At 40.4% G+C, this 24,588-nt stretch overlaps 1 protein-coding gene across 3 annotated transcripts in view; it reads right to left on the bottom strand.

Annotated features, from left to right (window-relative positions):
- Positions 1–24,588, bottom strand: part of LOXHD1 (lipoxygenase homology PLAT domains 1) — a 2,432,812-nt gene that overhangs the window by 1,671,788 nt on the left and 736,436 nt on the right. For all 3 annotated transcript variants that reach the window (XM_044082024.1, XM_044082018.1, XM_044082011.1), the window contains one exon: positions 23,152–23,287. In XM_044082024.1, coding sequence (XP_043937959.1) covers positions 23,152–23,287 — 136 coding nt within the window. The remainder of the gene's footprint in view (positions 1–23,151; positions 23,288–24,588) is intronic.

Below are 24,588 nucleotides of genomic sequence, written 5' to 3' on the forward strand. Positions count from 1 at the left end.
TCATATAACAACCTACAACATTCACTATACATTCATTCCACACTGGTGCGAGTTATGTTTGGGAATACATACTTATAGACTTCATTTGTAAACCTTTTAGGAAACATACATATTTTCTCTCATTGCAACTTGTTTCATTGCGTACACACAGTCCATACCTCTCAACCTCTTAGAGCAAGAAATTTGGACAAAGCCATCAATAATGGGGGGGCAAAGGCCCAAAATAGGGACACTTTTTAAACTTTGCTCTTACAGACTTAGAAAATTGATAGAATAACAAGTTTTGCATTAGAATGAGTTTTCAGAAGGGTTTGAAGTTTGAAACTAAAATATTTATCATTATTTTCTGACTTCAACCCTCAATGATTTGCCGATGATTTTCTCAAAAACCACAATTTTATGAGAAACAGTCCACAAATATGAGGCAAAAACTGAACATTTTTGCGAAAATATGTACAGTTGAGAGGTATGAGTCACACACACACACACACACACACACACACACACACACACACACACACACAGAAAAACACATATTTATCCATATATATATATATATATATATATATATATATATATATATATATATATGTGTGTGTGTGTGTGTGTGTGTGCATATAGTGCATTAAACCTCCTTTGAAGAAGGACCATGGGATATATGTAAATTATCCCTTAAGGACATTCAAGTGTTCTACACTAAGATTTCTAAACTCCCACGACATTTTACTTTTTTTTACAAACCTTCAGCAATGCATTCAGACCTTAAAAAACAAACACCATTATCTGCAGACATGTTGCATCCCCTCTTTTTATCTTGAACTCCTCCACACAGCATAAGGGATCAATCCCACTGTTCTGTAGGAAAACTCACCCTATAAAGTGACTTGATGTCCTTAACATTTGGGTGATTGCAAAATATCTTAAACAACAACCAAGACAAAGGGAAAAAGGTCCCGCAGGAAAGACAAAAAGTCAAAAACAGACCCCCTCCCCCAGATAAATGATAGTCTTCACTGTGTAATACCTTAAACTCATTTGAAAGATGGTCATACGATATATGCAAATGATAACTTAAGGAATGCCCACACATATACTCACACACACACACACACACACACACACACACACACACACACACACACACACACACACACACGTGCAGACACAGTTATCTCTGTTGAACTATTCCTTTCTTTTTTTCTATGCCACAATGAAGTTGTGAAGCTGTAGCAATCTATCTATTGGATACTAACACCCAACATACTTACTCTAGTAACTGCATACACTTTGAATACATGACTAATAGTATTACTACAAACAGTAGAAGAAACAGCTTGTGGACAGTTAGTGGACATTGGTTAATGAGCTGGCATATGAATACATTTGTTATAACCTTACCTTGTTAGCAGAACTTCAGAAATTGCACACAACTATCTCAGCAACTGTCACTTATCTGCATCTCCCATTTGCTAAATTCTTTTTTTATTTGGTCTTTGTCTTACTGAACAACCGTCTCTTGCATTATTAATAAGCTCCATTCACATCAAATATAAAACACTGTGACTTAGTAGTTAAATTCCTGCCTCAAAGCTCCATGGTCTGCAGATCATTCCTAATCTTAGGTTGCTGCCTATTTGGGGTTCTTCATGGTGGGGGTCAATCCTAATTTCAGGTCACTGTCTATGTGGAATTCTTAATGTTCTTTCTTGGTACGGGTGATTTTTTAAAAAAAATTTTTCTTGCTACTCTGGTTTCCTCTTAGTTTCTCAAGGAATACAATGTCTGACTTTTGATATGTATGATACACTTACCCATTACCCCTCTCACCTGGGAAATGAACGAAAAGATTTATGGACCAGTTCATATACGAAGTTAAAAATAAATAAAACTGAAATTAAAACTTGCATTAACTTTGTTTTAGGACAGGCAGACATCTCAGCTTAGCACACTTGTCAGTTCATTGGTAAACTGACCAACACTACAGGAAATCACAAAATATCTCAGAATGCTGGGGCACTGTTACAGTGATTGAAGTATGCATGATCAGTATTTCTCAAGCAGGAAATGTTTCCATGCACATCAAATGGCAGTCCTCTGCATTTTATCCTGTGTCTCATAGCTGAGGAATATAACTGCTGGAGATATACTGTCACATACACTCAATATCTGGATTCTGCTCAAAATGGTGAGTGCCTCATGCAAACAGGGTGGCTCTTGAGCAGCTACATTAGGATTTGGTATGAACAGGAAATCTTGATACTGCTTTCCATTTTAAAGCTCTATGATATCCAGCTGAATGACTCAAACAGGAGTTTACATCATCAGATTACTGCTTGGGAGGATCAGGCCACTGACCTCTGTTAGCTAACAGAGATTTATTATTCTGGGGTAGAGGTGTACCATCATTTTGACGACCAGTCATGATGTCAAATGACATTCAGTACTGGTTGCAGCAGGTCTTAGAGTAGCTGCCAGCTGGTCTCACTAAGTATAACAATCTTTACACAACTACATGTTTTCTCTATGCATTCAATATAATAGTGTATACTGGCCCAGAGATTTTATTAGACTTATATTCCTTTGCTTGTTTATATAATTAGTATTTGCATTATTTGTCTGTAAAATCGTTTATCATCTGTGCGGACATGTTTTTCACACCTGCTTTTCAATGAAGATACAGTAGCCAGGCACACTTTCTGTGTATGGCATAAGACAAACGAACCATCACAGACTAGGAATATCATAAGCATTTGCCTGCAATATTCTCATCTCATGTTGCTTGAGTAGTCTTTTATTCTATCAAGTACTTTTAATTATTTTTCCTTTACCGTGTACCCTGGTTTTATCACTGATGCACATCAGATTACTTATAATAGTCATGTTATAGAAGAAAGACCTGCATTGTGGGGGATGGATATTTTACTTAGGTCAATGTATATCCTTATGCTTGTGAGTACATATATGTGTGGCAATATCAGCATTGTGTGACGCACCTCTTAAGATTTTTCAGAATGAGCCTGATTGTGCATTATATTTTTACCTTGTCTCTCATTAATTTTTTGATTTTTTGGAAAATCACAGAGGATTACAATCAGTCAGTATTAAACATTCATACATCTTTCTGTTTGGAAAATTCATGTTGATGCAAACCTGTTGCTCTATTATTTATTTATTTATTTGACATTTGTTGACCTTTTAACCTTTTAACTTAACTAGAGTAATATTTAAAACATTGTACCCGATTTTAGTTCTTCTACGCCCCATCATTTTAGGCAGTGTCTTGATTCTTGAGCAAAGAAGATATGTTCTCAGTCCTTTTTTAGTTCATGCATAGAGACAGTAACATTTGTACTTCAATACCATGCCATGATTTCTCTCTTGGCTACCTAAGCCATATATACTGTCATTATGGACGTGAGTAGTGCTGCTCTAAGATACCTGCCTGTATACTTACATATAACAGCTCACCACTGCTAACATGGAGATCTGACAGTTTTTCCTGAGAGTACCTAACAGATTCTTTTATTTATTGTTCAATGCATGCCTCCTTAGAGGCTTGTAACGTTATTCCCTTTATATATGTGAGGCAGCCTATAAATGTCATGCAATAGATTTGATTTGAATACATGTATATTCTTATTTGTCTGGCTATTCATGCCTGTGAACACATTTAAGCTCATGGTTTCATCTGCCGACATACTGTTAGTGCTGTAGTACTGTGTATGAATACTGGTAACTGTCTTGATATTTGCCTTCATATTGATAGATGTCAAACTTTATGTATTCCAGGCAGGTATGATCATCTGGCATACCATGTCACCTATTGCCACAGGCTACATCAGCTGGTATATAAAATGGAAAGGTCTATATTATAGTCCTTACCTAAAGAGACTATGCTTGTCTTGTTTTTGTATTATATACATGTATGCTTTTGTTGTACATTACAAAGGCTTCACCCGAAATCCATCCGTCCACTAAGGAGGAGGGCTTTAAGGCTTGATGACAGTGGCTTTAGTGATAGGTTCATAGGTAGTTATTAGACATGTGATCCAGTAGATGACTGAGGAGCCTGCATAATTTCCTAATCACCCCAGAATACTGTCTGGTTAAGGGACTCAGTCAGAGTCATAAAGTAAGGAAATGGAGAGTGAAGGACTCAAACTCTGGACATCATGGAGCAGCTACTTAACAGCTCATAGCCTTGATCCTCTTCATTGACTTCTTCCCACCTCACCAGAAGAGGGGTCCAAAGGATCAGGCTACCGTGTGGAACTCTCATGGTGGAATACCAGTGGCTGATCTCTAATGAAAGATAAGTAATGTAGTGATGCCGACCTTTCCTAGGATGGTATCCCCCAGCCTCTAGATGACCCTTATATTCCAATGACTTTGCAGCCCTACGAAGGACATGTCAACAGTGACCAATATGATTAAATCGCTGCATGAACCTGTATTCAAACTAGAACCTTAGTTTGAGAGACAGCCTTACAGAACTATATTCAAGTTTATAGAACTAAGTATATTTTCTGTGTTATTCTGTATTATAGAGCTAAATTGTCTGCTTGATATCTGTGTCTTACTGCTCTGCAAATCTATAGAAAACAGTATATATATATTTTTATAATTTGCACATTCCTTACATCTGTGTTGAAACTGGTCCCCCCCCCCTCCCTATTCTTGGTAGTAGTTTAAATTTGGTGGCTTTTGCAGTGCCCGCCCCACTGTAGATTTGATCTAAGACACTCCCCTAGGACATCTCTTTACCGCATTCTACCTAATAAACCCTTTCTGCACTTGCTTTTAGTCCTTTTTAATTTAATTAAATTTTTTCACACTGTGTGTGGACGAATATTGCTACATATTCAAGTGTGCCAGCTTGCACTGCATGAGAATTGTATTTACTACTTTACTGCTGCTTTTGCTACTTTTCTAAAAAAAAAAAAAAAAAAAAAAATTTCTTCTGCTTTTACTGTACTTGTGTTTCTTCCTACTTTATTTTGCTTTTGCGTCATCTTAAACGTAATCAATTGTATTTATTACTGCTTGGTGTAACTCATTCTAAGCCTTTTAGTTTAAACACTTGGGCTTCAGACCAGTTTTACATTGAGAGGGTTTGTGGTCTGCACTGTAGTGGCAGAACAGGTAGCTTACATCCTTCTAAGTTGGGAACTGCTGATTGAGGGCTCAGTGTCTGTTATTCTAAAAGTGTATTAATTCCGGTTTAAGCACTTGGGCTTTCAGGCCAGTTATTTTACATTAAGAGGGTTCGTGGTCTGCACTCTTGTGGGAGGAGAGGCTGGACTCTCCCCTTCTGAGCTGGGAATTTCTGGTTAAAGGCTTATAGTGCATGTATATCTGAACTGCTTCTTACTGAAATTGGTACACCTTGTTTGCTGTAGCATAGACTAGATCCAGGCCTGCTGAATCTAGCTTTGTTTGTATGCTTGTTATTTCCCTGGAACGCTAATTCCACCTAAAACGCGGCTTCTCAGCGCTTCTGTGGATCCCTAGTGATATCTGCATTGCTTACTGTACTTATTTCCTTGCTTCGCTTGAAAGAAAGTTACTGTTTGTCGTTTTTGCATTTAAGTTACCTGTAACACATTGCACTTGTTACCTGGCACTTGCTCACTAAAGCAATTATAAGTCAGCACTAAAAATTAAAAGCACTACACCCTCGCTCCCCATTGGCCCTTGTTTTCAATTATAAAGGAATTCCCAATATTATTCTAGCATGTCCAAAGGTCAGTTGTTAATCTCCTCTCTGGTCCAGCTGGTGAATATGGGAATCTTGAGGCAATGTTACAACTGCCTCATGTACACAGACAACCCTCTCCTCCTTCCAACAAATTCCAACACATGTGAGAGTTGCAACCATATAGCCAAACTGGAGGCTAAGCTCTCTCAACTCAGTACTGGCAAAACCAGTCAGGAGGAGAAGGAAACCACACTCACTACACTTCCAGTCTCACATAGACCTACCACGACAGCAAACCAAACACATAATCACACAAAAACATACTCGGAGGCTCTAAATAAAGATCTGCCTAAGCAGCAGAGACCTCCAAAGCAGACACCCAAGCAACCGCTACCCCAAAAAAAAACACGTGCAACACATATCTCACAAAGCCAGTGTGCCGAACAGTCACAGCCCTTAAGGCTAAACAACACACCTGATACACTTGTAATAGGTGACTCTATCGTCAGGCACACTGACGTCCCGCTCACCAGGCTGAACAAGGAGAAGGTCACGGTGAGCAGTCTGTCTGGCGCTAGGATCCGCCACATAACACAAGCACTCAGGTCACTCCAAGGCAAGTACAAATATGACTCAGTCATTGTCCATGCTGGTGTGAATGACCTGAGATGTACCTCCCTGGACTACATGAAAAGAGACATAGAGGAGCTCTCTGAGCATGTAGCCCAGGCTGGTATGACCCTGACCTTGAGTAGCATCTTACCCTCACCAAGAATGATGCCACAGTATGAAGACAAGATGATCAATTTCAACAATTGGCTTAAGTACTGGTGTCATTCAAAGGGGATCCAATGCCTGTCAGCTTGGGATGATATGCTCGATAAGCCACGATGCTTCGCTAGGGACGGCTTGCACCTGTCACCCCTGGGCTTTCGGATATTGGCAAAGGCTCTTGCTATCCCCATAGTGTCTTTTTTAGGCAAGGCACAAAAGACAAACCCACCTCTATAGGTATCACAAAGGATAAGAAACTAAGAGTAATGCTACTCAACGCCAGAAGTCTAAACCTCAAGATGCATGGAGAACATCGATATCTGTGCAGTAACAGAAACCTGGTTCAAGGCTCTCGAGAGCACCCCAGCACTACCAGGTTATACCTCATACCATGCTTTTCGGCCCCAAAACTTGGACCGAACCACAAAAGGAGGGGGAGTATCGATATTCATCAAAGATACCCACACCTCCAGGTTGGTGGCACAGCACGAAGCATCAGAGACTATCCATGTGCAACTAACAGTGGGTAAAACTGCCTTCCAGTTTATAGCCTGCTACAGACCACCCTCCCAAACCCAGGAACCCCACTCGGCCTTCCTGAGAACACTGGAAAATATGAAGGTCTCTCCGAACACCATTATATTGGGCGACTTCAACTACCCAAACATAGATTGGGAGCATTACTCTAGCTCCAACACCCTTGCCCAAAGGTTCCTAGAATTCATAAACTCAAATGCTATGGAACAACTTGTTACCACTCCCACAAGAGGGGAAAACATACTGGACCTGATCATCACCAACATGGGGACTCTATGCTCCAGACCAGAAGTGTATCCCTCACTGGTAAGATCAGACCATAAACTGATCTCACTGGATATTCACATCCCGACCCCACCCCCTGCCCAGAAAACAACAGTGAAAAACTTCTCTAAAGCAAATTTCTCACTCCTCAAAACCGAGGTGGAATCCTTCAAAGCCCCCGGGCCTGTGGAAAATACGGCCCAGACCGCAGAATCCTTTATAAATGCATTCTATGAACACCTTCAGGACTGCATGGATCATGCAATCCCAAATAAAACCAAGACCCAATCCTCCAAAGGCAGACGACCTGTCTGGTGGAACCCAGCCATAAACAAACTATACAATAGAAGGAGGAAGCTACTACATGATAGAGCAAAATCCCAAAAAGGGAAGGCATCTCTGATCAGTATTAGCAAAAAAATAAGGGCACTCATAAAATCGTCAAAGGCCAGCTTCGAGAGAAAAATTGCACAGGACACTAAGGATAATCACAAGGCTTTCTTTATTTATGTTAGGAACCTGGGTGGGAATTCCCAGATATGCTCAGAATTAGTCCAAAATGACAAAAAATACACTGATCCCACAGACATTGCCAACATCCTAGCTGACAGGTTCAGTGCAAACTTCTCCCCTCCCACCAAAGGGCAAATATCTATCCCAGCAGAGTGCTGCCCCCCTGACATCTCAGATGCTCAGGTGGGAGCCGCCCTCTCCAAAGCAAGAAACACAGCATCAATGGGACCAGACGGTGTCCCAGGCTGCGTCCTACATGAACTCCAAGAAGAGCTAAACCCAAACATAAAACTACTGTTCAATCTCAGCCTTACTACAGGATATGTACCCAAAGAGTGGCATACAGCAACAGTGGTCCCTCTCCACAAAGGTGGTGCCTCAACGGACCCTGGAAACTATCGCCCCATAAGCCTGACTAGCTTGGTCTGCAAAGCTATGGAAAGGATCATCATGGACCTCATAAATAAAGATATTGGGGACCTACAGACACTGGATCCTACCCAGTTTGGCTTTGTTAAGGGCAGATCCTGCCTCTTAAACCTGGTTGACTTCTTTGAAACAGTCACCAAGGCCATTGACGAAGGGAAGGTGGTCCCCACAGCATATCTGGACATCGCAAAAGCCTTCGATACAATACCCCACTTGGACATTATAGATAAGCTCACCAGCTTAAATATAAACCCCTATGTCACTAGATGGGTTGCAAACTGGCTCAAGGACAGAACCCACATGGTTAGAATTGCTGGAGCCATGTCAGACTCCAAACCAGTTACAAGTGGCGTCCCACAAGGCTTAGTCCTGGGACCTCTCTTGTTTGGTATATATTTCTCGGAGGTACAGGCCAACACGGAAGGACTGTGGCTGACCAAGTTCGCAGATGACTGCAAACTGGGTGCCATAATCGACTCTCCAGCCGACACAAGCATCCTCCAAAAGGGCCTCATAGAAACAGACAACTGGTGCCAGAGCCATGGCCTCAAGCTAAATGCCAAAAAGTGTATAGTCATCCCCTTTGGCAAAACAAAGTGCCCACAAATTACCACATAGGTGGTAATCCATTAAGTACAGAAGAGGTAATTAGGGACCTGGGGACCCAAGTTGATAGCAATCTCTCATTTGACAACCACGTGGCCAAAGTGGTTAGAAAAACATTTTATATAGCCCACCTAATCATGAAGGGATTCACATCTAGATTAGGGGAGGTCATCGTGCCTCTTTACTCATCCCTCATCAGGCCCATAATTGAGTACAATGCCCCTTTTGGGATGTACCTTACCAAACACCTGCAGCAACTGGAAAGACCCCAAAAGTACCTCACCAAGAGGATCAAAGGGCTCAAACAGATGCCATATGCTGCCCGGTTAAAGAAACTCCAGCTCTACTCAGTGGCATACCGCCTGCTCAGAGGTGACCTGTGCCTGATGTATAAGGCCATGTCCAACCCGGAATTAAGGGACATGCTGCACCTCAAAATCCAAATCCCATCGAGCTACACGCTCGAGAGACTTGAACCTCAGCACTGAAATAAATAGGACATGCTGGAGGGACAGATTCATAACCCAGAGGCTCCCTTCACTCTGGAATAAAATCCCAGTCCAGGTTAGGAAGAGTCCCTCATTGACTCTTTTCAAGAGGAATCTTGATGAGTGGATGGGAGATCGTAGGTTTACCCCGGGTATCACTTCTGTGTCACTGTTAGACAGAGGCACAGTATACTAACCTCGAAAAAGGGCATAGCAAAATTAATTTAAAATGGGTGGCGAAAGCCAAACATACTCTGGCTAGGCTTATAAATGCCCTATTGCAGATAGCCTAGTATGAACCTATGAACCTATGAACCTATGACTAAGTGGATGGGAAATTTGAAATTTATCCTGGATTTAGCCTCCATGTCTCTAATTGACAGAGGCAGACATTGATGCCCAAACTAACATACCACCCACATAAACTCTAGAGACTTCCTAACATGCGTCTCCTAATAAATGTCCATGCACAACTGGGTTAAGTTACATGGCTAGGCTTATAAATGCCCTGGTAATCATTAGCCTAGTATATACTTATGAATCTATGAACCTATTAAGGAATTTGCTTTTTAATATCTGATACAGGTGTAATTTCTAGAATTACATTTGCATCTATCCTACTATGGTAACCCTGTTACCTTCCTATGGCCACTGGCTGTCTCTTCAACCTATTTCCAATTATGTAATATAATACATCTAATAAGGAATATCCATGTAGGCTCATAGATGTATACTGCACTTACAACCACTGGGGCCTTTATAAGCCTTGCTATGCAACCCAAATGTATCCAGTGAGTTATTGTATTTTAGAGGTTATTTTAATGGCGTATATTAGGGAATGCTTTATGTCTGCCTTTGCCCATCAGAGACAGGTGTCAGACCAGTGGTGAATTTCCAATTTCCAATCAAATGGTCCAAAATGCACTTGAATAGGGTTAGGGGAAAGTGCTGCTTCAGATGAAGTGAAAGTCTATTCCAGAGAATGTGGATTCTCTGAAATACATACTTATCCATTCATGTCCTGTTTAAGTCATAAGTACACATTAAATCCTACGATCAAGTAGTTCTGGCACTGTTTGTTTTGCATATATACAAAACATCCATCAAAGCAGGATGGACCTTTATAAGCCTAGCCTTGTATGCCAGGCATAAAGCACCACTCTACACAGTGTATTAAACTAGGGCTTTGAGATGATCTGCAGAGGACATTGTGTTTATTCCCTTTATTCTTTTCTTGAGGAACCTCTGTGAAAGTTCCACTTGTTGCATGTGCATGGTCAGATACATACTGAAGGGGCATTATATTGAGAGATTGGTCTGATGAGCGCTGACTGCAATGGCACAATGACTTCTCTGAACTTAGATGCCATGCCCTTATGTATAAGTTGAGTGACATAGAATGATTTTCTTACTGCCTTAGAGGCATGTTGTTAGAAGGCCATATTCCTATCTACACGAGTTCCCAAATTCCTGCTTACGTGTTTATTTTCCCTGGGAGGCTGACTTCCCAAAAAGTACTATTATGCATTTCATGGCACTGAATTTTAAGCCATGGCTTTGACACTGGCCATTTGTCTTTATTAGACCTTTATGTAAGATGTTGGTATCTTGGAAGTTTCAATGACTGCTCCTAGCTTGTAATCATCTGCAAATCTGGTAAGCCAGACGCCCTTGACACTGGCCTTGACTTCTGAAAAATAGAAGCCAAAGAGGAGCAGACCCAGAAAAAAGATCTGGGGGACTCTATTGGGTGACTGGCCTCATTCCTCACTGTTGCAAGTTACACAGGGGTGTATGCCTAATTTCATGACTTTGTCTACAAAGCCAGAGTAGGGTACTGTATCAAATGCCTTAGCTAGGGCTAATTAGCAGCATGCACCTTATTGTCTTCATCCATTGTCTTGCTGACTTTCGCAAGGAAGTCCATCAGGTTCAGAAGGCATGACCTGCCTTTGATAAAACCAAACTGGGTTGAGTCCAGTGTCTGAAGGCTATCTATGTCATTGTTACTCATTTCCATGATATTTCTTTCCATGGCTTTTGCATGCGAGACTAGTCAGACTAATGGGTCTCTAGGTCCTGGGATCTGTTGATGGTCGGCCCTTGGGCAGAGAGATGACTGTTGTAGTCCTCCATTCACATGGCACAAAGCCTGTGCAGAGACTATGGTTGAATGCTGACTCCAGTGGCAATGATATTTGACAGTATTTAGGAGGCATCCTATGATATGATCAGTGCTCACTGAAACTGTACTCTTGGCCTTAAACAGTGCATCTAAGCCTGCTCCATACTGATAGTTGGAGGGGTTATATTAGGTGGTATTTCCTGGTGTGTGGTTAGGGTGAGAGTGTGGTAAAGTTGGAGCTGAATTTGTCAGACAGCAAATTTATTATACCTCCCCTGGTTCCGTGAATGTGAGTCTATTTTTCAACAGTTTAGCACACCGTAGTGTGTTGCATTTGAAGTTTTGGACATAGCTAAAGAAAACCTTATGGCTGTCTTTGGCCTGGGACATTATCTTTACTTGATAATTTGCTTTGTTGGACTTAGTTAACTCTCTCAGTTGTCTGCTCAGGTTGATGAGAGAGTTTTTATCTTTTTTCATGCTATACTCCCTAATTTTAGCTATGACTTTTTTTCTTTGCTGTACAACCTGTTTAATTTTGGATTTCACCAGGGTGGATTGTTTTTTATTTAGTTTTGGGCTTACTTCTGGTAGGCACAGCAGCCTCTATGCAATCATTGAATCATTGACATGATTGTACAGAACTTCTGTGAATAATTCTGCATAGGCTGATGTGTTGTCTGGGTTTGGAGGGGCTTGAAATTTTGACAAGTTATCGTTTAATAAAAGGTAGTTTGCCTTGGAGTAGTTTCTAATTATTGCAGAATTTCCTGGGGATACAGAATTGATTCTTATTTCTAAGGATATTGCTTTGTGGTCTGACCTTACCAGATTGGACATGACACTGAAGGGGGTAGAAGCAGCATTCTCTATATTGGGAGCATCATGTTCAATATGTTTGTATCTCTAGTAGATGCATGCACTAAGAGGTCCAGGTTCTTTGTGTTTACAAAATCTAGGAATCTGTACATCTGCAAATTTGGGGTCCTGAAGGATTCCCAGTGTATGACCTGTGGGACCCCAAATTTGCAGATGGATAATTAAAGTTCCCCATGAATATGATATTTGATTAAATTGTGAGTGTCTCCAATAGGTCTAAATATGAGCTATGGGTTTCTTAGGACATAGAATGTGACCTATAGCCTGCTTGGATATGGTATGAGTCTTTGTCTATGGTAATCTAGACTTAGAGGAACTCCAGTGCATTATCCTGTTTAAGTAGCCTAGAAGTATGCTTGTTATTGATGTAGACTGAGCCATCTTCAACTTTAGTCCCTGTCTGTGCAGTTGCTGATCTGAATTTGTGGAAGACACTTCAGCCTTGCACTGCCAGGGTACTCTCTGTGGCTTTAAACCATGTCTCAATAACTGCATAAATGTATGCATTCTCCAAGATAAGAAGGGTTTGGAGGGAGTGGAGCTTCTTGTTTAGACTCATGGCATTGAGCAGTAACACCTTTAGATTTCCAAGGGTAGATGTTGCAATGTTGGAAGGTTTGTCAATTTGGCATTGCCTAAAAAAGGCTCTATGGTGGAGCACAATGTTTTCGCCAATATCTGAAAGCATAGAGGGTTTAGGTGTAATCCATCCTTGGCAAAGCAATGCAGTTTGTAAACATGTTCTCCCAATTCTGACAAATATTGTCTCTGCCTAAATGACAACAAAAACTTAGCCAATTATTAAAGCCAATCATCTTCTGTTAGTATTGTGGCATCATCCTTAGTGAAGGCAGAATGCTGGTCAGTGCTAGGGACATACCAGCCTTTCACATATAGCCTGAGTGCTCCATACTGTCTCTCTTCATACTGTCTAGGGAAGTACATCTCAGGTCATTGTCATTTACAGCTACATGGGCTATAACTGATTCATACTAGTACCTCAGGTGTAGTGACTTGAGTGCATGTGTAACATGGCAGATCCTGGCCCCTGACAGGCAAATGTCATACACTGGAGTCTGCTATGACTAGAGTCCTGGGTAGTGTACTGGATCATCTTACAGACTTGGTAGTTGAGGCTCCACTGGGTGTTGCTGTATGTGCAGGTCATACACTGGAGTCTGCTATGACTAGAATCCTGGGTAGTGTACTGGATCGTCTTACAGACTTGGTAGTTGAGGCTCCACTGGGTGTTGCTGTATGTGCAGGTCATACACTGGAGTCTGCTATGACTAGAGAAAATTGCAGTTAAATGCCTCAGCATAAGTACGTCTATGTGTGGAGTGTGTACTATGTATGGCAGATGTTGCATATGTGTCTCTCTGACAACCAGATTGTTATTATACGTATTTGTATGCAAGAGTTTTCCTCCAAGGACATTGCATATATAAATCACTCGCATGAAGTATTTCTTTTTTTGAGAATGAAATTGTTGCCAATGAACATTAGACAATTGTTTAAATATTCCCATATCCACCAAACTGGCTGCTGAGAAATTGGGAAAGTGGATATCCATGATGTCAGGTCCTTTACTGGGTGAGCTACTAGTGTGCAGAGGACAAGGGGTTAATAGTTGGTTGACTAAGGGTGCTTTTGGTACTAGAGACTAAACTGGACTGTATAACACTAAATCAAAGGTGTAGTGCACCTCAACATGCAAATTAGCTGCTCTGTTTTACTCAGCATGCAAAGCAGTTTCTGTACACTTACCAAGTTACTGGTACAGTTTCATAGGTGGTTTTATAGGGAAAAATGCTTTCTAACTATCTGTGTCTATACAGAGACCTACCAGCCACTGCTGCACAATGAACAGCAGGTGCACAAATGTGCCAGATTTACATAGGCAAGTACAACACAGGAAATTTCCTTCTAAACCCTCGGCCAATAAAACTACTACACTTACAGCTTTCATTTATGTTTCCCATCTCATTTAGACCAGGCCACCATCTGCTGCCACTGGATGAAATATCCCAGTTCTCTTAATGTAAAAACACCAAAAAAGATTGCTTGAGAATGTAGTGCTGCAACAAAACAACTTAAACAAACTATCGGGACAAGGCAATTTCAGGTATTAGGGACCTTTAAGTCATTCAAGCCTATAATGCCTTTTTATTTACTTCCAGTTAACACCCATAGCTCCTTATGGTGTCCAGATGTTTCTCACGGCTGAACTTTTAACTATGTAATTTACCAGCTTATAATAGGGAGAATTAGAAATGACAAATAGGTATTAATAAATTGACACTAAAATGACCCACAGTAGAAAAGACTTGATTATCATATGCTTTTAAGTTGATTTTTTTTTCAGGAATGCAAGGATGTGTGCAAGCAGTAAGAGCTGCAACATTTCACACCCACATAGGTGTTAAGTGATTTAAATGCAAAATCAACAAATAAAGCAAAAATACAGCAGTAGCAAAAAAGTTAAATGAAGTGCAAAAACAATAAAATAAATGCATTATCTGCCAAGCATGGAGCAGGATTAATTTAGAACTCTCTCAGAGTGTGGCAAGGGTGCCAAGCAGATGGAAGCTCTGGAAAAATGACTAGGAGTCAATTTGTAGTAACAGAGGTTTACTCAAGAGCAAAAGTGCCTTGCTAGGAGGGCACTGAGTATTATGGATACATGGAAAACAATGAGTGGGAAAAGTAGCTTACACAGAAAATAGCAATGGAAGAGAGAAATGAGGGATGTTGGAAGTCAGATCACCATAACATGTGGAAGCCAGAGACACAGCCTTTAGAACCACAACAGGAAAAAGGTGTGTGTGTGGGGGGGGGGGGGGGAGTTGAAGAAAAATAAGCTGTAAGATGCAGATTTGCTACAGAGGGATCTAATGAAATAAAGCAAATCCTGGAGCCCCAGGTAGGCTGGAATTTCAGAAACTTTAGCATAACATCTCAGTGGCTGCTGGGGTAAAAACAAAGAAGAGAGGAAAAACAGCATCAAAGTAATCAGAAAGGCAATGGAATTTAACTTTAACCAGGTAAATGATAAGCTGAAAACTGGAACATTAACAGATGAAAAAGCACTGAAGCACAAATCCTGGAGCAGAATACACAATACTGCCACAACTGCAATTTCATCAAAGACTAAGGCATCATATTATGCAGAAATTTATCAGTAACACTGTTTATGGAAAAAGCAGCAATAAGTGACTAAATGAGGCATCAGGCAGTAGTTCAGAGTTCTGTCACAACTGTGAATTAAATGAAAAGACTAGGGCACCAGACAGGGTAGAAAATTCAAACAGCTAGCTTTTACAAGTAATTCTACTTGGGGGGAAATGCAGTAATAAATTACTACATGACGCTCATATAAGGCAGTACTTTACAGTTCTGCCACAAATGCACATAAAACTAAAAGACTAAGGCCCCAAACAGGATTCGCAGTACAAGCAGTTAGCTTTTACTAGTAATTCTAGTTATTGAGATAGAAATGCACTATAATGTATAAATTATGCTAAAATCTTGCTTTAATAATCAGATTTGCTAAATGATGGTCAAGTCAGGGATTTGGGTTAACTACAGATAGTTGCTTAAAGTTTGAAATTAATGTCAATATCATAATTAGAAGGTCATATGCTATAATGAAATTCATCTTTCAAACCATAACTACTAAGACAGGAGCAGGAATATGTACTACCGGTGCTATGTAGGTCACTTATTAGACCGCACAATGCATACTGCAGATCCTTGTGGATGTACAGTGTAACCCCTCTTAAAACTAGAATGCAGAAATCATATACCAGGAAGTTTAGTCTGCTAGGAACTTCAATTATAAGATGTGCTAGGTTAAGCTGCTGCTACATTTAGGCACAGACTGATTAGAGGAGATTTAGTTTTAACCTACAAGTGTTTCAGGATGAACATTTAATATTTACAATAGGGTGTACCTTTCTAAACCATAATCTGGCATCAAAAACAACCATTTATCGATAAAAAGTGAACTCTTTTAATACTTGAATTTTTTTATCACTTATGGAGAATAATGGATTTGGAATAATCTGACAACTTGGGTGAGATCTGAGAATACATTAAACATTTTCTAGATAAAACTGGATGCATGGTATGGTTGTATATATATATATTTTTTCAGATCTATAATATGTCTAAGATACAGACTCAGTGATGACTCCCTCAAGGGGCGTTGAATCTCTTTCCTTAACACACGAGTAGCAGTGGCGTAACTACGAGAGGCGAAGTGAGGCAATTGCCTCAGGGCGCCAAACGGCAGGGGGAACTTTGGGCTGTGCTGGTAAACTCAGAACTGACAGCATTGCATACTAAATACTAAGAAAATACGTGCATCCTTGAGAATAATGCAAGCCGTATGCAATGGAGTCTAGGAAAGGAGAAGTTTTGTTAATGTCACAATTATTGTCTATTTATTTATTTTTGTTTCTTTTCAGGTACAGTTCTAGAAAGACTGTCATTTTTTTTTGTAAATGAGAGTGGCCAGGAATGTGCTTTCAGAAATGTGATAATTGGCATTTTAAATGTTGCATGATGCTCTCGCAGGACTTTTTCAGTGCGCGGGCTTCGGCTTCAGGTAGGTGTTTGGATTGTGGGCTTGCTTGCTGTTGTTCAGTCGCTTTGTGGATCGGTCTGTTTGTTCGGGTGCGCAGATCAGTCTGTAGCTTGCTTGCTGTTCAGTCGTTCGCTTGGTCTAGCGGATCAGTCTGTGGCTTGCTGTTGGGTCGGTCGCTGGGCTAGGTAGGTGAAGGGCTGTGTGTTGATCTGTAGTATTCTGGTTTTAACACTGTGCTGGGAGATGTTTGGAATGTACGTATTTTCATTGAACTGGACTTATCAGAGCTGGACAGTTCTGTGGTTACTCGTGCTCAACGTTGTACAGGTACCGAATATATTTGCGTTTAAGTACAACTTATTGTTCACTATTTTATGTGCCTTGTTAAGCTGAACAAATGGTACGGGATCGCTTAAAGAAGGCTCTCAAACAAAGAATTTTAGGGGTTAGAAGAACAATGATTACTGCCTTTCTCTGTTATGTGGGACAGGTATGTATGTATCGCATACGGAGGCGGATTGGGCACTCTAAATTGACCGTAAGTGTGAGAGAGTGCGTGCGAGTCTGTTGTGTGGAAGAGGTATTGCTGCAGGGCTAACACCCTGCGGTGTAAATAAGCGATCTTACTTAAGTTACTTGAGCAGGTGGAAGAATTGTTTTCTACACTGTTATACTTAACTTCTGATGTGGTTCCAGCAGACTGGAAAACTGGCATAACAGTGGTCTGGATTCATAAGGTCTGGTCTGGAGACTCTCAAGGTTGATGAATCTTTAATAAAGGATTTTTCTGTATTTAACTTGAGCTTCTGTCCTTTTGGCATGCTTTAGTACTGCTTTGCATATTTGGTGTTTTTTACTTGTTCAGCTTGCTCGCCATCCTTTTTGCTTATCAGGTTGTTAATTCCACACTAATGCTTCTTTGGTAAATTTGAAACAGTTAAATGAGTTTGGTGGGTTGTATTTGTATTGCATGTTATAAAACCATAAGTACCTTAGCTAAGGGTATGCAGTCTAAATGATTAGATTCAACTGTCAGTTTACATGTGCACCATAACATGCTGTCACATCTCTGCAGTGCGACTCCATGTAGGCCGCATGCCTTTACTACAACGTAGTGTTGCTGCTTTCTTCTTTTTCTTTATTATACATTACAAAGGTAGTGGTTAGATGGGGTGGGTGACATCAGAGTGGGAGTTACAAGGGCATAGCCAGCATGTTTTTAGGTGAGCTTTTAGTAAAGTTTTGAAGTGGGTGCATGATGGTATGGAGGTAATTGTGGGTGGGAGGGAGTTCCATAATTTGGCTATGGTGCAAGAGAATAGTGCTTCACCAGCAGAGCTATTCTGTCATAGATGGTCCCATGCAAAGCACTGGCTTGCCACACCTGCCCTGCTTCCTTCTACTGTGCTTGTAGCTTGCTGATATCATTGTGCATGTTGGTCTACCCTACTTGCTTTCCCTTCATTATTGTCTGTTACTGCCTGCTTTCTTGCATTTTCTCTCCCGATGACACTGTATTTATATACCATTTTTCTTTGATTCCTGTCCTATGCTCTCACAACTATTAAACCCAAATCCCCAGATTTCCCATGCATTCCATAACATCCTAGGACAGTGGGACAGGAAGGCAAGAGTTATGGACTGCATTCATCATCAACTGGGGATTAGATTTTCCACATAATCATAACATCTCCTTCTGCTGGCCAGAATGCACTGTACAATGCAATGTTTCTGGCTGTAGTAAAACAGCATGCTTCTACAGTCAATAATTGCAGCAAGAGTGCAGGTATACACCTCGGTGAGCTTGTATCTCCAGAGTCTGTACGCATGCAACTCTGAGACTTTTCCAAGGGCAGCTGTTGAGAAGACACTCAAACTATACCCTTTCGTGGGATGGGTAAGCCAACATCAGCTACTCACTGTCATTCTTCCCTGGTTGACTCTTTCATTATCTGAGCAGGTAATTGAACTCAGGTTATCTGAAGTAAAGGCAGGGCCAAAAGCTCAGCGTCATGAAGCTGGCATCTCTCTGCCCTGTGTGCCAACATGTTTTCTTTTTTGAATGATTTAAAAAATACTTTTCATTGCTTCATGCTGTACTACTGTACATTTTATTTTTGTATTGCATTACTCTAGTTGTTATCACAGAACTGCAGTTTGCTCTACTGTTCTGTTTTGAACAACTGGACTTTGTTATTTGGCATACGTTGTCATTTGAATTTATTTCTCATTGGGTTATTTACATTTGTCTAAGTCAATATTTTTGGCATAGTTGCTGTACTGTAGTTTCCTGCATTTTAAAAACTCAACTCTGTATATTTGCTACTTCAAATTTGGTGCATATATAGTGTGTGTGTGTGTGTGTGTGTGTGTGTGTGTGTGTGTGTGTGTGTGTGTGTGTGTGTGCGCACACGTGCACACGCGTGAGCATATATGCACGCTCGTACATGCTTATATGATCTTTCTTACATTTTTTTTCTGGAATAATAAAACTACATGCACATTTTTGTTTCTAGAATAATCAGAATTTCATCTCGATGGCTTGGGTTCCCGGGGGGGGGGGGGTGTTGGGGCGTCTAGGAAAAGTTTGCCTCAGGGCGCTTCTAACGTAGTTACGCCACTGACGAGTAGAATTCTAATATGTGTTTTAGCTGTGCTCATTTTAACCAGTGATGGAGGGGAGGTGTCCACTGAGGGGTGTACTTTGAAATTTGACTGTAGATATTATATCAATACACTGTTGTCATAAATGTGCACTAATACCCATGTGTACACAGGAGGCATATTTTAAAGGGAAACTTCTGGACATCGTTTTCCAGAATGGTAATGTAGATATAAAAATATGGCTGTTCGTGTAGCGGGAACAGTCAATGACCATGTATGCAGCTAAAATACTCAGTGACCATTCACATGTCAGAGTTATACTATGCACATTCATGGTCACTGCACATAAGCCATCTGGTGGGGTGTATGCTATCCCTGATTTGTTTTCCTGGCTCACTGCCTGCTCTTTGTTTTTATATTCCTCCCGTTTGTATCATATCCACTCATTTGCTTTGCCCGCAGCACCTGCCTGCTGTCTTCTGCCTTACCTGCCACATATGTAGCGTTCCCCCTTGGACCATATTCGTAAGACATTATACCTTTCTTCTTAATATAAAAAGGGGGCCTCACCTAATTAAAACGTTTCAGTCCCAGTCCTGAGAGGTTCTCTATGGACTGTTTTACATTACACTCCTACTGTGTGCCCCTCACCCCCATTTTCCTTTTCTACCACCTGTACTACTGGTGGCACTAAACAAAGCACTTTCCACTGTCCACAAGTGCTGGGCCCACCACCATATTTTCTGGCAGGATCAAATAACATGAGCGTTTACATCCTATCTGGTTTGCAGTACAGCTGCTGCCAGTTAAACTTGATTAGACATAGGTTCATAGGTGTGTACTAGGCTAATGGCCCTGGAGCCTTTACAAGCCTAGCCCATAGGAATAACCTGGCATCATGCCACCCGACCTTAGTTTCCATAGCCTCTGTTGAGTAGAGCCACTGTAGTGATCCCCAGAGTGAATTTTCTATTTCCCATCTACTCATCAAGATTTCTCTTGAAGAGGGTCAGAGAGGTGTTCTGCTTGACATGTATGGGAAGTCTATTCCATAACATGGGCAGTCTCTGGGTTATGAACCTGTCCCTCCAGCATATTCTGTTGATTGTGGTAATGAGGTTGACGTCTCTGGAGCATGTGGTGTGGAGGGATTGAGATTTCTTTAGATGTAGCATTTTTAACAGAGCTGGGTCAGACATAGCTTTCTAAGTCAAGCAGATATTGCCTCTAAGTAGGTGATATGAGACAGAGAATAGTTGGAGTTTTTTGAGTCTGTCCATATAGGACAAGTGTTTAAGGTCTAGGATCCTCTTTGCGAAGTACTTTTGCGGCCTCTCCAGTTGTTGCAGGTGTCTAGTGAGGTATATGCCAAATGCCAAATTGGGCATTGTACTTGATGATTGACCTAATGAGGGAAGAGTAGAAGGAGACAATGACCTCTTTCTTCCTGGATTCAAAATCCTTAGTAATGAAATCTGCCACATAGAAGGACTTTCTGGCCATGGTGGCAACTAGGTGGTCAAAAGAGAGGTTGATGTCAGCCTGTGTTCCAAGATCTCTTATAATGCCTTCTGTGTTCAGTGGACTACCATCAATGTGGTAATTCAAGGGAACCGGGTTTTTCCCAAGGGGGATGACGACACATTTTTTGGCATTGAGCTTAAGGTCATGGTTCTCACTCCATTCATTGGTCTCATTGAGGCCTTTTTGTAGGATGTCAACATCACTTGAGTTAATAATAGCTCCCAACTTGCAATCATCTGTGAACTTTGTCAGCCAGAGTCCCTTCATGTTGGCCTGGACTTCAGAGAAGTAGATATCAAACAGGAGAGGACCTAGGACCGAACCCTGTGGGACTCCACTCGTGACTCGTCAGCAGTCTGACTTAGAGTCAGCTACTTTCACACTGTGGGTTCTATTTGTGCACCAATTTGCAACCCACTTAGTGATATAGGGGTTGATGCCTGGTTTAGTGAGTTTTTCTATGATTCCTGAGTGGGGAATGGTATCAAACGCCTTGACTTCATCCACAGCTCTGGTGACTGACTCAAAGAAGTCAACCAAGTTGAGAAGGCATGATCTAATCTTCACAAAACCAAACTGTGTAGTATCAAGAGTTTGGAGATTCCCTATATCCTTGTTTATTAGATCCATGATGATGCGTTCCATAGCTTTGCATATCAGACTCATCAGGCTAATGGGGCGATAATTCCTGGGGTCTGTATTCGCTCCTCCTTTGTGGAGAGGGATGACTGTAGCAGTGCGCCATTCGGTAAGGACAAACCCTGAGGTGAGGTTGTGATTGAGCCGGGCACACAGGTGAGGTGCCAGTTCACTCGGTAGTTCATGTAGAACTCAGCCAGGGATATTGTCACGTTCTATAGAAGCTGTATTCTTATAGGTTCTATTGTATAATTTATATTAACATTTCCTTATACTACAAACACTTCTACTCCTAAAGATAGTTTACCACAGTCAGCTAAAAGTGGATTATGTTTCTGGATACAGTACATCACTACTCCATTTGGTACATTTGAAAAAAATCTGTTTCACACACTACTGCCTTGTTTATGCATTCAGAGTTATCTGCAATTTTAAGGAGAGCTCCTTTCAAGGTGGAGACCCTCTGTGATACTACAACGGCATTATTGAAGAAAGGTTCATAGCATCCTTTTTTCACTAAGCAGTCTTTAAGAGTTGTGCAAATCTGTTTTAATGATATATCGTGTACTGATCATACTTCATGAATATACAAAAAGATGCATTCCAAATCAAATCTGCTAATAAGTTTTCAAACAAAAATAGTGAGTTTTCTGAAAAATGAAGATGCAAAGTCATGAAATTCATGCAGAATTCCAACATAATGGGGATGCCAGATGACAGGAAGTTATGTAGTATTTAAGCATGCAGCTTCAATCTCTAAGGTCAACCATTCATTTAAGATATTCTATTAGTTGTTTCTTTTGCTATTGAACACCTCAGTGTTATAACAAACTATTTAGTCTTATGGAGGTCTGACTAATGCAGGGTAAGGAGGTATAATAATACAGACTTTTATTTGGTCTGGTATACTATATTAAAGGTGATATTTATTCAGAAAGCTGTACTATATCATATAGCTCCAACTACATTAACTTGAATTGCCCTTACGTAAGTGTATTTAGCTTCTATTGATACCATAATGCACCTGTGAAATGTGACATGAAAGCGTATTTAGCTTCTATTGATACCATAATGCACCTGTGAAATGTGGCATGAAAGCGTATTTAGCTTCTATTGATACCATAATGCACCTGTGAAATGTGACATGAAAGCGTATTTAGCTTCTATTGATACCATAATGTACCTGTGAAACGTGACATGAAAGCGTATTTAGCTTCTATTGATACCATAATGCACCTGTGAAACGTGACATGAAGTAGGAGTTTTGTCATCCACTATCTTTACACCTAAGTCTCTGTAATTTGCTTGGCAGTGGATTTGGAAATGCAAGGAGCACCAAGTGTTGTTTGTGAAATGCAGGGCTGCTAATCAAAGGACTCTTTTATTAAAGCATCACACATTCAAAATCAAACAGTGACAAATCTCTTTTGTGAATCTCTTTATGTTTCAAGGGCTTTTTGAACACTTAGGAAATATGACTTACTTTTCTGTCTTTTTTGGCGCAATGAAACCATTTCATACAGCTCTCGTTCTATGAGTCCATCCCCTTCATCTTCATCCAGCCACTGGTCACAGGGAAACACTTGTTCAATTCCAGTGAAAGGACAATATACAATCACCTGTGGACAACACAAAATTATGCTTATATACAATATTTCAATGGCATAATATCTACAGTGCAATTTTCTATTGTTCTTCCACTGTGTATTAAAATTATGTGTAACAGAAAAATTAGAATTGCATACATAGTGTGTTGGGATATGTTTCAGCCTTCCAATAACTGAGCAACTCTATACTGGATAAAGCAAGTACAGGAAATGAAGTAATGAACAAAAGTGGTGATTAAAGTGAAACATGGCATATGAGAGCTATCAATATGATGAATAGTGTTCACATTATGATACTAAAATGGCACACACACAAACTGGGTAATATATTGTAGCTAGTGTTATTCCTATATAAGAACCGTTTTAAAGAAGGTAGATACTGTGTGCTTGATTTAGGACTTGATAATTGAAAGTACATATCTTGAACTGCTACAGTGCCTGATGGAAAACAGGTTCATTAATTTAGTAAATGAGTATTCTTCAGTAGTGCTATATACTGTAATTCCCTGTAATGAAGTATGCAAATAGTGAAAAGATGAAGAATTCAGAAATCAAAGTTTTGTGGTGCTTTTAAATTTATTTCTTTATTTTTGCCTTGCTGACTAGGTTAGGCCCATAAAGCTTACATATTGCTTTTAGGTGGAGACCCAAGGTGGTATTCATACTAATTAGGGGAAATTTAGCTAGAGAACCTATAAATTCCAGTATTCTTTTCTCTTAAGGTATGAAAGGGGCAGCTTTCTAAGATGGCTGCATGCACACTGATCAACAGCTTAATTTCAGCTCTCCCAGTGCAAAAATATAAACTGTTAGATGAGAGCCAGTAATGCTACAAGAAACATCTTTATTAAATTATCATGTGTGACACCAACAATATTATATTTATATAAATGAAAATAAAACATAGTGGCACAATCTCAGTTGCAAACATTATAACTTACAAACCATGCCAACACAACTGTAGCTGCAAACATTATACAGTCATTGTCAGTCAACCATTGCATAGCTTATTCACATTCTGCCTTCTTTTAAACATTGTTCCATCTCTGCGTTTAGTGGTCCCACATTTCCTATTTTTTTCCTGTGTAATTTACTCCTACCCTTTTCTAAAGATCCCAGTTCCAGTTGTTTTATCTCTGTTACTATCTTTGTTACTTCTAGCAAAGTTGGTTTAGACTTTGATTTCCATTTTCTAGTTATCATAATTAGACTCAGCAAGACCTTACTATGTCTAGTTAATTCCAACTTTGTATCATAGCTCAAAAAAATAATTTCCCCAATTTGCTCACCCAGCATCTCTGACAGAGCAGTCT

This window comes from Protopterus annectens, chromosome 1.part1 (assembly GCF_019279795.1).
Source record: "Protopterus annectens isolate FY-2018-M chromosome 1.part1, PAN1.0, whole genome shotgun sequence".
Classification (NCBI taxonomy): domain Eukaryota; kingdom Metazoa; phylum Chordata; order Ceratodontiformes; family Protopteridae; genus Protopterus; species Protopterus annectens.